The following is a 17524-nucleotide window of genomic DNA, read 5'->3' as shown; positions in this document are numbered from 1 at the left end:
TGATCTGCATTGGTCATTTTACTACCCTTGGGTAACTACTATGCAACTTGACCACACATGATAATCTGCTTATGTACTATAGGTGGAAATGCTACATAACCACAACTCATTACAATCTTATTTGGTATACTGTGCTATTAAAAGATAATGACTATGACATATTTTAACTGCTTATATTATTATATAATGTATGCTAACAATATTTTCAATACTTTTAATGTTAATATAATATTTGTTGATTTTTTTTGCAAGTATAATGAAATAGTCAAAATTGTTTTACCTCAAATAGCCTATAACAACAATTCACGTAGTTTTCATCCAGATTTGGGATATTTAACATATCACTATCTGTTCTTGAAAATGTTTGTAAATTAACTAAAATAACATTAACAAAATAGCTAATATAACGTCTAAACTTCAAATGATTACTGTTGTAGTGTCGACGAAAAAACAATGATCACAAGCAGCATCTTCCAAGTTGATCGTCCATTTTGATAAACCACGAGTCTCTTGTAGAGATGTATGCTCCATGTTGAAAGATAAATTTATATAATATATATTATCATCTTTATAGGAATATGAAAAAACAAACAAATATTGTATCTAAAATTAGTAATATGTTTATTTGCACGAGACACAAACATAATTTGTGTCAGGCATGCCAATAAAACTTAATAACTAATTTAATATCACAGTGTTTACATTCTGTGTATATTTATGAAAATAAACTATTATATTATATTCATATAGTTCATATAGTTTATTTAACTTATTTCAATCCAGCGAGACGACGCTTCTCCAAGTTACTAATACCTGGACAAATACAAAATACATAATATTTATAATTTTTTAATCAAAACTAAAATAATTGTATTAATATTTAAGTTCTTGAAAAGGCTATCAGGCATTTCTTAATTAATTTTTATAAATATAAATTCAATCTTTGTAAACATTTAAAACATATTTTCATTTATGTATTATAATTTATCATAAATGTATGTACAAATTAATTTAAATGGATTAGATGAGCAAACATTGTAAAGTTATCAACAATATCGTATTTTTTGATATTATAGTAAAATTTAAGATGATATTACCCATATATATTGCTCTGTTTAAACAAACATATAAAATAGGATATGCTTTAATATTATAGTGAATTAACTTATTCACAATTAAAGTTAAGCTTATTAACTGTGCTCATGTGTGGAATTCTCTATGGTAGTAAAATGTTCATAGAAGATATTAGTACCCACACAAAATATTAAGATTTTAAAATCCATATATTGTAAAAACACGAAACATTACAAAAAATAACGTATAAATACAAAATATGATTTAACATCTTCAAGTTTGATAATAATTCAATTAACTTTCATATTAAATTTAACAACATAAAATTAGTTCTGCTAAACACAAACTTGCTATATCGTATGTTTGTATGATGAAAACAAAACATGCAATATGTATGGGTAAGGTATGAAGTTTTTAATCAATTATTTGTGCACATATGGTAACAATTTTTATAAATTAGATTTTGAACACAATAAATGTTTGTTGTTGACGTAACAGAAGTTATTATTAAGAAATAGAGTCCAAAATTGGAAGTAATATATTTATTAATCATATAACTGAATACCTAATTTGTCTTGATACCGCAACAAAATGTAAATACCCGCGCTAATAATATACCTAATTATAGAGACGCAAATCAACTGTTATTTAGGTAATAACTACAATGGAGTAACTTGATTAGATAATGAACATTTTAATCACTCATAGATAATAATCGAAAAATATTCAACCCAAACCATATTACCTGTTTTTTTTTTTTTTTTTTTTTTAATATATTGAATACTTAAAAAACAAGTTTGAGATAACAAATAATCTAACATCAATTTTAATTGCATATTGAATAAACATAAAAAAAAACCACATAATTTTATCACTTACCTTATCACTGTGATGGACAGTTTAATATAATTACATACTTCCAATGTCACTATGAAAATCTGTTTAAGACGAAAATTCCATATTGTTTGAAATAGGGAGGGTTTAACTACGAATCAACCATATGTTAAAGATGGGTTTAAGTGTGTACATGTGTGCAACATTTTCATAAATGCACACGTACATACATAGATATACAAAAATATAATTTGTTTAGAGAGATCATTTCTGTAGGTGTTCCATTAGACACCTGAAGTTTATCCTGAAATGTAACTTGTCACAACAATTATTCATTCATTGTTTAAAACATATTTCCAGAAAAAAATATTGGTTAATAAATCAGTGTCAGTGCTTTAAAATTAATAAACATTTTTTTAGAAATTATATTATACTATACAACAATTTGACAATATACATGTTTAAATTCTAAATGAATTTGCAAAATAAAGTGAAACATTCAAGACAGTTAAAATTTGTTTTGATATTTTACTTAAGTTTATATGTCCTATTGCAAAAAAAATCTTTTATAACTAATTAGTTTAGCAACAATTAATAGTTTAGAGTTAAATGATGCTTAATGAAAATTACAATATATTCTACATTTCTATCACTTGATAAAATTGTCACCTTGAAATAGAATCTTTTAAAATTATTCAGTCTAAATAGTTTTAGATTTACATTAAGCACTGACACTAGAGTATAAAATCATAATTGAAGAAAAATAAATAGTAAAAATATAAAATCTTACGTGGTAGTTTTTTGATGTCTGAAGAAGAACTTTTAAGTTTCTTTTCACTTTGAGAATCTGATGGAGGTGACAAACTTCTTTTTTCAGCTTTTGATGAAGGTAAAGGTGATAAAGTTTTAGTTGATTTTTTAGATTGTACTTTAGATTTAGGATGAGGTGGAGGTGGGGCTTGTTCTTCTAAACCAGTACTTCGGAATTTTGACTTAAATGTTTTAACAGTTGGTTTTTTCTCACCCACATAATCTTTTTTTTCTACATGAATAGAATAATTTTTTTTTTCTAAAATTGTCTTAGATTCTGGCAATTTAGGTTTAGGGGCTGGAGGTGGTAATGGTCGTGTTTCTTTTTTTAAGTCAGAACTAGAATTGGAATCACTGCTTTTTTTGCTATCATTGGATAGTTTTAATTTTATAATTTTTTCTCCCGATGAAAGATTTTTTAAATTTTGTTTTCGTCGACTCGAATGTTTGGTTGAATTTGAATTATCATTTTCTATTTGTTTGTCTTCATCACATTTTTCATCAGTCATTTCTCCGATTATTCTTAAGAATGGATTTCCATTTTTATCTTTTATACGCCGTTTTTTCTCTTTAGCATCGTCAGAATCATCTTTTACTTTTTCAAGTTTTGGTTTTTCTTTATTTTTGTCAAGCTCAGTTTTAATATTTAAGTTAATTTTATCTTTTTTAGTTTTATCTTTGACTTTTTCATTTTCACATTTATTCTTAGATTTGTCAATTTTTGTTTTACAATCTGAAGTTTCACTCATCGGTTCTGAAGAAACTCCAGAATCTATTTTAGGTACATTTAAGATTAAATGTCCTCCAGTTTCAGATTTTAAGTTATCAAGTGTTTCATGTTTTGTTAAGCTTTCTTTATCACTCATCATACTGTGCCATTGTTCAGTTTTAACTACCTTTAACCATTTTTCAACTAATTGTTGCGCAAGTGATTTTACTTCTGAAATTTGAATAGAAAAAAAAAATCATAAGAAATGCAAACCACTATTTGATGTTTCATACATAAATTAAAATATGTTTTATATAATAATTACCTGTATCAATATGAGTTTTGGATAACTTCTTGACTAATTTTGGTCCTCCATTAGCTTTAAGTCTTTCCATTGTTACAGGTACAATATGAAAAATTGTTAAAAGGTCTTGAATTAGTACAATATTATCTGTTTCTACAGCATCTTTTAACCAATTATAAATTAAATTCCAACCACCGGCATCCATGAATCTAAAAAATAATAATAACAAATTAATTATCACATGTAGCATTTATTTGGTTGAAAAATGTATTAATAAAGTAATTTTTTTATAATCAGACAAACTATAAAATACAATGTTACTCTTAATATATGTACATGTATACATGTATATTGTGTATTTATTATAAGAAATAATAATAGATTTATAACTACAAAACATAAATATGATATTATAAGTGGTACAAGTTTTTAATAATAATAATTGCAATAAAATAGTATCTATGTTTTATAGGTATATTATTTAAAATAATTAAATTTATGTTTATTTGTATAATGCTGTTAATTGAACTTATAAAGAAAATAGCAAAAAATAATTAATATTAAATCATTACTATTTACTTACATATTTAATAAATGTGGAGTGGATTCTTTTAAAATAAAAACATATAAGCTTTTACTAACAATTTTTTTTGAAAATTTTGCCATCAACCTGAAACAAAATAGTTAACTATTATAATTTAATAAATCTACAAAATTCAAACCTGACAAAAAATAACATTGTAGTCAAATTATACACTACAAACATAAATAATATTTCAGTTAATAATTTAATTAATATGAAATATTTTTAAAATATCAATATCTATTATCTTAGATTACATAGAATTAATGGACCAATTTATGCATATTGATGTATATATTACAATGATATATTATATACAGAATAATTTTATTATACAGATTATACTATCTGTTACTTGCAATTGATTTATTTAAAAACTGGGTATTATTTTATGATTTGCATTACAAACAAGATAAACATAAAAACAAGGTGCATATTAACAATAGAAATCGTCACATGACTAATTAAATTATTATCAATTCAACCAAACAAACAATTAAATGAGTATACATTTAAATAAACCTAACAATATTTAACTATTTGTAATGCTTGATATTTTCATCATTTTAACTTGAAATAATTATTTATTATAGTAGCTATTTGGCAATAAAAATAAATCCATGTTTAAATGATCTTCAACTTAGGTTATTTATGAAATATAAATTTAAAATATAATATTACAATAAAAAAATGTATATCATTCATGTTTATAGTTATCATATATCTCCACATGACCACTAATTAAATTAAGATAGAAAAATAAAATTGAGTACTATGATTTTGAAGCTAAGGTGGTTAATTCTATACACATAATTTTTTATTTTTTTTGGTAGTTTGCTAACTATACATGTTATTTTCTACACAATAGTCAGATAATCAAATTCAGATAAGATTTGGAGGGAACAATAATAATAGATCGAATATATTTTTAAAATTATGTAACAATGTAATTTTTTATTGATTCTATTTAGTGAGTATTTTATGTATGTTGCCCAATTTCACAAGCGAGATTTAGTGTAAATTCTACTACCTAGAGAAATTTAAAAGAAATGCTAAATATTATTCTTTTTTAATACAACTTTTTTGAATTCGACATTTACTAAATATAATTAAATACTTAATAATATCGCGACATTATACACAGGATTTACTAATAGTTGCAGACTTTAACTTCAAAAAGTTATCAAACTTTAATTACCTAGGAGTAGATTAATTGACAAGCAAATAGCCATAAAGAAATTTACATAAGAATAACATCAGGAAATAAGTACTATTTTGTGCCTGCGCCATTATTTAAGTTAAAAATAAGAAACTAAGACTTTGTAAAGTGATTATTAGACCTAGTTCTGTGTATTTGTGGAGTGTTGGCATCAAAAAAGTTGTACGAAAAAACTGTAAATATTCAAGAAATATCATTTGTAGATTCTATGGGCCCAAAAGAAACAAGGAAGAGAATATGTATGAATAAAGAACAAATGTAGAACTGAGATTAACATTCAATGATCCAAACATAGTGAGTCCTTAAAAGCAAGATAAGCTGAGCTGGTCACGTATGAAAAGCGAAGGGCTAAAAAAAAAAATCACAAAATGAAAATCAGACAAAAACGACCAAGAAAATGACAAAGACAGTAGTGGAGATTCACCAAGTTAGAGAAGACCTCAAGCTATTGGGAATAAGATATGGAGAACAAATGGCCAATGACAAGGAGATGTGGAGAGGGCGTAGAGGAAACAGCGGTGAACCACACACTTTGTTGCCCATATAAAATGCATCAAAGTTAAATTGGATAGGCTAATGTTAATGTAACGCATATGGATAAATAATATTTTAGATTTTTAATACTTTCTAATTTTCCATTGTAAACAAATATGTAATTTAATATCTATAGTTGTCAACATCTATACTCTGTTCGCCGAGAGGCCACTTTACATATCCAACTGATAGAAATACAGGTGCTCTGTCAAAAATCCCCTGTCCAACAACTAAAACTATTTTATATACCTACTTAATGAATTCAAATAAACTGCAATCCGCATTGGACACAACATATAATGGATTGTAATCAATACAATAAAACCTGACACTGTATAACAACTTGCCTTCACTTTAAAGGAACAGGTGATAAGTAGACGGGCTATAGCTGTCAAGTATTATAGAGGTGTGGAATCACAAGTTTTGTCTGCTGTACAGTCTTGGTATCTCAACGAACAGGATATATGGTTAATATTTTAGACATAATTAGTTAACATAACTATCCCATCCAGTGTTGCTTATTTTTGACAATTTAACAGTAAGATTTTTTTTTAAATTATTTTTCTAAACGACAAAATTGTATTTATTTTTTATTCTGGATTAAAAACCAAAAATTAACAACATAAAGTATTTTTAAGTGTGAACCAAAACTCACAAAAAAGTTTTGTACTGTTATTGTATTCAACTATTCACTAAATATTAATTATAAATAGCTACCCTTTGATGACACTACTGTCTATTATCTATTTATTTTGACTTCTTCAATTGAGTTATTCAAGTACTTATCATTATTTAAATTTTTTATAACTTATACTTAGTGGCTCATTTTCAATCATTTCTTGGGAGGGAGGGGGGTAAATATTTTAAAAATATTTAAAATATTTATTTAACATAGAGCAACTTTTTTTTATTCTGAGGGGGTGATTGGAATGCGAGATATTATATAGAATATAGATATATTTATTAATATTATACAAAAAATTTTTTTATGTAAACTAGACGATTATTTAAAAAATTATTAACTTGATTTTTCATTAACTTATAAAATCAGAAATTGACTTTAAATCTGCTCTGCAATGTACTTTTATTAAAAAAAAAAATCAAGTTAATCAGATGAGTAGTTTCAGAAAACATATTTGACAAAGATTTCTATAAATGTAAGTAAGCATTTTAGTTTTATGAATATAAATATCAGCCCTTTTGATAACATGCGAGACATAATAAACAACAAAAATGGTTAAAATAAAATAAAACATAATCTTAACTGTTCTAAAAATTAACTAAGTAAACTGGTACATTTTGTACCAATTTAATTAGATATTTTTAGATTAGTTAGTTTACCCTTCCCATTAATTATTATTTACAAGAATATTGATATGATAATTAATTAAAAAAATATATGCCATATAATCACACTTTGTTACTGTGGTAGAAAAATGGAAACTAGTGTGTTTTATTTATAAATCTATTTAATACAGCTAATTTATCTGAATTAAATTAGAATTTACCCATCAAGGGGAAATCTAAACTGGTTTAACTAGGAAATTTCTAATAGAATGAGATAATTTTATAACAAGTAGGTAGGTACTTACATACACTACTCATTAGTACCTACCTAAAACAATTGCAATACATGATTTAGATATAAATTTAATGACAGATAAATATAATTAAAAAAAAACAGTATCCAAGAAATAATAGTTTTATACATGTTGGTAGGAAGATAAAAAGTGAAATATTCTATAGTATTTTTGATGGGTAGACTAATTACTATGTATACCAATTACCTATAGCAGTTTCCAAAACAATAAAACACAAAAATTAGTAAAAAAAAAATTAAAATTAAAAATTAGCTGATATGTATTCTAAACGTAAATGTATAGTACTACCTAATAAAAAAAAAAAAAAAAACTAAAATTTATAATTTACAAGATAATGAAATTAATAATTTATAAGAAACTAACATAAAATAATCGTTATGTATAAAAAAATTATTAAGAAATTATCAAAGTATTATGATAGAAATCTTCATAAACGAGAGCAAGCTATAGTTTATATTGTAAAAAAATACACATTTTTTTGTAATTTATTCATAATTTGAATAAAATATATGACTCAGTAAATGTTGGGTTGGAAAATATTATAAGTTAGGTAAGATATCTACCTCTTCTTTTTATGAAATATAATGAAAATAAATCATTATTAACATACATCATTATAAAACTATGTATAAAAATACATATAAAAGCTGTATACCATCAGTAAAACACTATTATTGAAGTTATCTAATAAAATTTTAACTACATTATAATATACATCCATACTACCTAAATATTAAACTGGGATTTAGACATGTACCTATCCAAAATGATTATAAAATTATTTTGATAATCTTAATTTGTAGTTATTGAAAAATTTTTTTAATTCAGATAATAATATAGTAGATTAGGTAATTGTACTAAATAAAATTCTATAATAACAAATCTTATCACTTCCTATAAGTGACAGTTGTAGAGTATGGTGTTTAGTCTAAACATCTACAAATGACTTAAAAAGTTTGAAAATAGTAAATATACATTTAAAAACTGATTTGAATTTATTATTACATTTACTTAACCACTTTTGAAAATTTAATTTGTTGAAATGAATATACAAATAAATATACATTCTTTCAAAGTTTCAAGATTATGACATCGCAGTGGTGATTTATATGTAAGTATGTTGGAGAGTGGAACACTCCATAATTTATTTTAAACACAGTTACACACACACATGACACGCACTTAAGAATTATACCAAAATATTACTTATACTTGATACTTGATTCATGAAGTTTAGATTTAAAATGTGCATACCAATTTAACATTACAAATATATTTGCAAGTAGTGATTAATTCTAGATTTAATATCATATGTTTAGTATTCTAATAAGAAATAATTCAAACATTTTCATTTTAATATTATTTTTTGATAATTTACAAGAATAATTTAAGATATTATTGTTAATCATTTACGGGTATGATTATATGAAAAATTAAGCAATACATAAAAATATTTTATAGAATTTCAATTTTATACTCGTGACATAAATGGGTGTCCACAGATAAAATTTAAAGGGGATCAGCAAGTTAATTAACAAATTATAATTCAGTAGGTTTTATTCAATAAACAATTTTTAGTTGCACACCCTATTTTTCATACTTATATTGTATGTTTCATTTATTTATTTCGGTAATTTTAATGTAATACATTATCTTGAGTTTGAATAATATTGACCATTGTTTTTGTATAAATTTGTAGAAAAATAATCAATAATCCATTTATCATATTATTTAATGAATTTAAAACAATGAGTATAATTGCATTTTTTTAACATTTTCAAAAAAAATGATAATAAATATTAATGAACTATACTCTTTAGCCGAAAGATCAGGACTGTAAAAACTCATAATTCCTTCCTATTATAACAACTGATGGTTATGGCAAATTATATAGTGCAGCGTTCAATTGTAATGATTGTGATCTATTATATTATGATGTGTTGTGTTATGTTATTTAAACTCACTACATGTATAAAATTTTTTGATGGAGCAATCGCATTTCCACCAATTGTATACACTAGTAGTCCTAATCTCTCGGCAAACAGAGTATACTTGCATTCACATAATATGAAATGCTAACAAAAAAAACAATAGTTTAATCGTAACAAAACTAAATTATAGTACATTCAATAACAAGCTAAATTGGCTTTATTCAGGATATGTAAATAAAGATAATTGATACTATTTGGTGTCACCTACAAATTAATATGGTAATATTCAAAATCTAATTCTCACTAATATCTTCTAAAATAACTCAACTTATATTATTATATTCTTACAAAATGGTCAAGTATAATAATATTTTTATTAGAAAAATGTCATAGAATACCTAAATAAGTTTTTCTAAAAATGTATGTTTAACATTTCTTTAAGTTTTACTTATGTTGTAAAACAGTAATCCTCGCTAAGAAAGTAAAAAAGAACTAAATGTAAATTATGAAATTAATGGAATCAAAAAATGTATCAATCGTACATTTCTACTAAAAACAAACTTTAGAAGATAACAGAAGCCACATGAATTTATAACTGCTATCAATTAATTTATTTAAAATAGAGAAATAATAGAGTATAATATAATAATAATAATAATAAAAAAAAAAAAGCGGGTGAGTACCGCTCTGCTATACATAAGGTGCAGTGTGGATCACTATTATATATTAAAGAAGTGTTAAATTTGAATCCAATGATAGTTATCATTGTATACGAAAAACGATTCTGAACGAAGATGATTTTTCAGCCTAGGATATAATTTCCAGTGCTTGGTGAAAAAGGTGGTTTATGTTTTAATGGTCATAATACACCAACATTTAAGTTCTTTTATAATTATTGTGAGCTAAACTAATAAAAAATCTTGTATTAAAATTTCAACTCTTAGTTACTTATGCAAAAAAATTTATGAATTATACCTACCAAATAATTTGCAAATATTCATAATTTTGACAAAGTTTTGTCAATATTTGAACTTCAAATGTTAATAAAAAAAAAATTGTGTCTATGTATTCTTATAATTTTTAAATTACTATAAGAGTAACTTATGAGAAACTTTGTATTAAATTTTCAAGTTTTTTTTGATCATCCAAAATTTTGTCATCGACACTTCAAAAAAAAATCTCATAAAAATCGAAAATTTCAGTGGATTACCTATAAATAACTCAAAAAGTCAAAATTTTTTGAAAATTTAACTGTATATAGATAACACCAACATAAACATTAGGTGAAAATTTCAAATATTTACAATGATTAGTTTTTGAATTATAAACATATAAAAAAATCGATTTAGTCGGAAAACTGGTTTTGCGTAAGAATTCCTGTTTTTTTTTGTTTTTCTTGATTTTTTTTACCTCTATAATGCACCAAGGATATTCACTTTTAAATCGGAAACCACCCCCAGAGTTTGAAATTGAAGCATTATTTCGACTAGTTATGCTGTACACAGGCCACAAAAAAAAAAAAAAAAACAATCATTGTAAAATCAATACATTCATAACTTCGTTCAGAATCTATAACTATTAAAATATGCAAACACAAATATTTGAAAAGCACAATAATTATGAAATAAATGCATTTTTAATTATATATAAATATTATTGATACAAGTAAAATAAGCTATTAGGTATTTTCTTTTAATATTATAAAATATATTTATTAATTTTTATATAATAGATTATTTTTTTTGAAATATTTAATTAATATTATAAAAACCTCGATAAAAACTAATTATATTTTGGCCAAATACTCTGTAATGCCTACTTTTTTGTATGAAAATGAAAGTGATTATTTACATTTATTCAAAACAAAGTTGAATTTCAAACTTATTTTTTTTTTTAACTCAAAAATGCACATTATGATAACTATAAAAAACCAACAACCAAGCACACAATCAAAACAGTAATATTATGCAGTTATCTTATCACATTTTTCATTTTGTAAGCAAAATATTTAAAGTATAACAATTATCTATTACAATAGTTATCAAAAAGTGATACTCTAACAGTTGGGTTAGGTTATTTTTCTCAATATTTAAATAGTTATAATTGAGAGCTCGAAGTTATAATACTAAAAAAGAATATTTCTAGCACCTTAATATGTAAAAAAAATTTTATTTTATAAAATTTTTAATAATATAAATAGTATATTTTTTTTATAGAATATGTGATAGTAGATATTTAGGAACTATTGGTCACTTCTGAAACGTAAATACAACAAATTTGATAATTGCAGTACAATGCATCTGACAATAATTATAAAATTAACTAAATTATTAGTAATAAATAGAATACATTGTAAAATATCATCAGTGATAATCATTGATAACACACCTACTATTAAATAAAAATACAGTAAAATCTTTCTATAACAGACCTTTTACCAAAAAGAATCCTCCTTATAACGGAAAATGTCAATAGTCCAAAATAAAATAATAATATAATTAAAAAATTGTTGGTCTTAAGTGAATACGTTATAGAGGTTTTACTGTACATGTTTTCGTTAGCACATTTGTTTACTTAATTGGAATTATATTTATTATTCCCTTTATTATATAAAAAGATACACCTATAAATAGTACTTGAAACTTAAAATAAGCAAAATAACACTAGAAATCATAAATATGCAAAAATTAGTAGAATAAAATTTCTTATACAACATTAAGAAAGTGTGAAAGAAATTTGTACTTTACTTTTATTATTCTATGACTTAACAAAAAAATTACTATGAGCAAAACTTCTAAGCCCTGGTTTTAATCAACTAGATATAGTAAAATCTAACAAAGGTTAATTTAAAAAAGATCTATAATATATATTAGATTGATATTCTTTATTAACTAGTTATTGTAAGTTATAATTACAGTTTAAGTAGATTGTTAAAATAAAAATAAATTTAATGTAGTTTAATGTGTTGAATATGACAAAACAAAACAAATTTTTTTATTTTATATTTTAAGTTAATATTTGACACAGCCATCCAACTAAAGAAGAAAATACATTAGTAATATAATCTATGGACTCGAGGATACATACTACAAAATTTAACACCATTTTTAATATTCAGTTACTACGTTTAGTTTATCAACATACCAGAAAGTTTGAGAATAGCTTGATTTTCTAATAAAGATCTCAATTTACTTAATTTGTTGGATACCAAAATAAATCACCAGATGTAATGAGCAAGCTAATAAATAGAGTTTAAAATTTTATTCACAGTAAGGAATACATATTTTTACAATGATAAATGCATGTTTTATATTATATTTCAAAATATTTATATATTAATAAAGGGACAAATTATAGTTATGTAGTCTTAAGCAAACCTAAATTACACCACTATCTGACCATTGAGCAGCAACACAAATTTAAAATACAATCAGTATTATTAAATTTTCTTTAATTAACATTTACTATACAGTTGAAATAATTATTAATTAATTTAATTCCCATGATCTTTAGTTATTATGACAGCACAAACTGTAGAAGTTACTGTTACAATTTCTAAAAAGGTAATAATATTAAACTTATGATTAGGATGTATTGATATAGAAAATGATAAAAATATCTCAAACTTCTGAAAATAAGAAATAATAATAATACAAACTAATTTACTAAAATAATAGTAAATATTTTAATTTTAAGTAAAGGATCAAAAAGCAAATAAAAGAAAATTTTTCAATGACTAATAATATCCACACTTAGCTAAAAATCTAAAATAATTGAATAGTTTTCACTTTTTTTATTTTATTTTTATTTCACTTACAACTCAGTGAATTAAGTTAAATAATAAGGCTTTCTTCTAAAAATTAATAAAAACAATTACCTGGAAAGATAATTTTCTTTTTTTAAATTTTGTAACAATTTTTAATTTAAAACTTAAAAATATATACAATATGAATAGTTTATGATTGAACGGCTAGATAATATTAAAATGCTAAATCATAAAAAATTCTATATGTCTCGATTATTCAGATTAATACTCTCTATCAAATAAGTATTGGAAGTTAACATAAATAATACAACATTTATTATCAAGACTTGTGAAATAGCCTGAAGCTCACTTGTCGTATTTACCTCGTATTAAAATCAATAAATATTTGTAATAACCACAGTAATTACACATTTCAATTCCTAGTGAATTCAGTAATTTAATCTATTTTATTCTACACTTGCTTTAAGATTTATATTTCTAGTTTATCGCCAAATTATTTTTCTTTTGTTGCTTGATTTCAAAACAATGTTATCTATTTAGTCAATCTTTAGTTATATTAAGAAATATTTAGATTTTAGATAGTAAAAAAATTCAGTAAATTTTAGTTACCTATTTTAAAACAGATATTAATTATGACACAAATATACCTAGCAATTTGAAATTTACATCATTGAAGAATATTTTATAAAATCTCAATACATTATATTGTGTGCTTTGTATATTTCTTACCTGGATATTTGCATTGCTTCAGGAGGACCTTTGAGACCGCCAGTGTCTTCATTCAGTAAAACTTTTAAGCAGTTTAATAACTGCATGGGATCAATTGGTGGCTGAAATTATAAATAATTGATTATAATTTGATGGTTATTTATATAAGTAACTACTTTACATTAATTAAATTCAAAACTTGGTAAAAATAATTAACAATTTAGTTATATAGTTCAATGAATATATTAGATATAGTAAGAAAAGAGTTGAAACTTCTAATAAACATATGAAACTCATATCATATAAGAACCAAATAAATAATTAAATACTTGATTCTGAATTTATTAGTCAAGAAATTTAACCAACTCAGATAAAGTTATAGGTATTTGTGATTTAAAATGTTTATTAGTAATAGTTGTATTTTCATAAATGCTGAACATGACTCATAAAAGCTCAGACGCCCTCAAGAAAATTAGGAAGGGGAATGGCAAAAAATATTGAGCTAACTGCCTTGACGTAACTAACTTTTAAGATAAAATAGGTCACCGGTTAAATTAAGTTTATACTTATTTTTTAACACTAGTATGACGTACTGAACGTATATAAAAACAATTTAAATTTAACTACTTAGCTGCGAGGTTTACTCGTAATGAACTCCACCCATCCAACCTTCATAGTAGTACAGTGATAGTGAAAAAGTATGATTGGTATTCGGATAAATACAAGAAAGGAAGAACTCAAGAATAAAAAATCTCTATTTAATACGATACAATTAAAAATGTCACGCATCTGTTATAGCAATAATAAGACAGCAAAATACGTTCACCAATTTTAAGTGACGTAAAAATTATAAATATTGTCGACATATTTTGTCTAATATTTACGTTTAAAAATTGAGTGGAACATGAATATCACACCTCAATTATCATTTTTTCTCATTCAATGAATGGCTAACCCATTCCGGGTATTTTAGCTCGTTTCTTTGAGAAAAGGATACAAAGGAATACATTAGTAAATAAATAAATACACAATTAAAACTATCACTGTAATACCACTTTTGTTCAATGTTAAATTTTATCTCAATTGTCTTACGTGGGCGACTTTTAAATGTTTTATTTATCTATTATAGTCATTTCCACCAAAGGTCAAATAATTTTATAGGGCAGATCAATAAAAAGCCCATGAACTTACCATGGCGTTTTTGTTGTGCGTCTCTGAACGTACAAGTACGATATATACTATGGTTTGGCACTAATTGTTTCTTTTTTTCACAAAAATAATGTCGTAATTTAAAAATACTATAAAACGTCGTGATTGTGTTTGCGTTTTTTATGTTTTCCTGTCTGTAGGAAAGCAATAAAAATAGAAATAAAATTAATTTAAAATCGATCGTCCTGACGGCGAATTGATGATGCCTGGCGTACTATGTAAACGACGTTTGAGGTGGACTTTGGCGCTAGAGTACTCTCGCTGTTACGCTCGTCCACGTGAACATAAATCCGTGATTAAATCTCCGCTGATAAACAGCCCAAAATGGCGGTCCGGGTCGTCTATAAACGATATCGATTATTCTGCGTATTACTGCCGTGAAAATAATATAACAGTTCGGTCATCGTCACACTTTTCATGCATGTATAGGCACTTATGGCCTTCATTTGAAACAGTTTTAGAACTTTTCTTCTTCCGCCGCTTCAAAAATACAATACTTTAAACAAAAAACTATCTTTAACCGCACTGCTAGGTAAAGAAAGATTTGATGATATAATATATTTTATAAAAACGGAAATCAATAAAAATAAGATAGAAAATTGTTATGGAAACAATTTCGGGCAGCGCTTCGAAAAAGAAAACACGTTGACGTAACAACGGTACCAGACCTAACCTGTTGAGATGATGGCAATAATATTGTTTCGACTATGTGCACGTAGAGCAATATTATGGCAATAACAAAATAATTTGTCGATGTAGACTCGTCTCTGTTGGTAGTTATCTACGCAGCAAAATTTTTGATATTCGTTTTCTCGTCGCGTCACCGTTTTGACATAAAGTGATCAAATAATCTCGTACGTCCTAACTCCAATATGGCTGCGACACTCGACAAACTGCGATCAGCGACGTACACTCGACGACGTAACTAAAGTGTGATAGTGTACTAACTGGTGTACTACTGTAACTGTAGTCTGTACGACACTACGACTATAAAATACTGTACTAAGGCAAATGGAAATTTTTACTAACTACCAGGCAATAGCCAATAGGCATCAGGCAAGCAAAGAAACTTCTAATGATGCCAACTACTAAAAATTGAACTATACGAAATTCGAGCGGTCATGTTGGTAATGGTTTATTGAAACGTAAAATAATTACAGCGCTGCCACTGCGCAGTGCGCATTTAGCTTAATGTCGGTCTCGGCCGACTTGTGCAGTTGTGCGCTATTGCGCTGGGGCAGTGGGGCGTAACTCCACTTCATTATAGTATTATTATACTTATACTATGCACAAAATAGCAGCTGTTGATGTTTAATGTTTATAGATTTATAGTTAAATGTAACTATGTAAGAGGGAATCGAAAGACGCCAAGACGAGCGTTCTCGCCGTTCTAATCGTTCTGCTTCTGTATAGCGTATTAGCGCCATAACTCATAACTAATAGCCAAGCTGCAGGCGAGTGATAGCTGAGTGCTATTAACATTTACTATTTAGTAGTTACTTGTTAGTACTGACTACTTACATGGCTCGAGTGTACGACCCATTCAAAATTTAGAATGTAGAGAGACAAGATTTTCAAGGATGAAATTAGTGTTTCGATTCATTCAAATTTCAAATAATATTCGATACCTACTATGTCGTGCATTCAACAAGTACATAGGTAATATGCCATGTACCTGGAAAACGTACGACTACTCTTATCTGAGATCAGCACTGGACTCATATACTTATATGAGTAAATGACTATATACAAAGGGCTAAGAAGGAATGGGCTAACAATGAAAAAGCCAATTACAATTATTAGAGATAGTTTGGCTATCCAATCTTTATCTACGTGTGTGGTGTTAACAAAGAGTCTATGAAAACAAATAGATGTTTCCCATTCCCGTATCCCATGACTGGTATTCGGTACAACCACGATTTAATTATTAAAGATTGTGTGGTTATTGATTGCCCGGAGCGAGTCATAAAATAGTGCACCAAAGTCACTATTTTCCACTAGCACTTGAATGTAATAGTGACCAGGCTTTTAAGCTCAAATACCGCGCAAATACTTCATTAAGTCGTAAATTTAAAATTCTGCTTCTATATCAAACACTCAACACATCATGTCGCAACTGTTAGTGGTCAATATTCCAGCTGATTTAGTTATTTAATTTGGTATTTTGGTTGCCACTTTAAACGATCTTATCATAGGTTGTCGAGCAACCATATTATAAATCGTGGGTACAATAAAGATATCT

The 17524-nt window shown here is 25.6% G+C and overlaps 1 protein-coding gene across 3 annotated transcripts in view; it reads right to left on the bottom strand.

The window, feature by feature from the left end:
- The window catches only part of LOC114127953 (serine/threonine-protein phosphatase 1 regulatory subunit 10), a 29754-nt gene extending 13453 nt beyond the window's left edge, over nt 1–16301 (bottom strand). The window contains exons 1-6 of one of the 3 annotated variants that reach the window (XM_027992339.2): nt 15498–16301; nt 15265–15416; nt 14095–14195; nt 4315–4401; nt 3753–3940; nt 2699–3658 (exon numbers count right to left, since the gene is read on the bottom strand). In XM_027992339.2, coding sequence (XP_027848140.1) covers nt 2699–3658; nt 3753–3940; nt 4315–4401; nt 14095–14195; nt 15265–15267 — 1339 coding nt within the window. In that variant the 5' untranslated portion in view covers nt 15268–15416; nt 15498–16301. Of the gene's footprint in view, nt 1–2698; nt 3659–3752; nt 3941–4314; nt 4402–14094; nt 14196–14254; nt 14427–15264 lie in introns of those variants that run through there. The other 2 variants (XM_050203468.1, XM_050203469.1) reach the window with 2 other exon arrangements.
- Between the last annotated feature and the right edge of the window lie 1223 nt (nt 16302–17524).

Source organism: Aphis gossypii, chromosome 3 (assembly GCF_020184175.1).
Source record: "Aphis gossypii isolate Hap1 chromosome 3, ASM2018417v2, whole genome shotgun sequence".
Taxonomy (NCBI): domain Eukaryota; kingdom Metazoa; phylum Arthropoda; class Insecta; order Hemiptera; family Aphididae; genus Aphis; species Aphis gossypii.
This window is presented reverse-complemented; position numbering and strand designations above follow the sequence as displayed.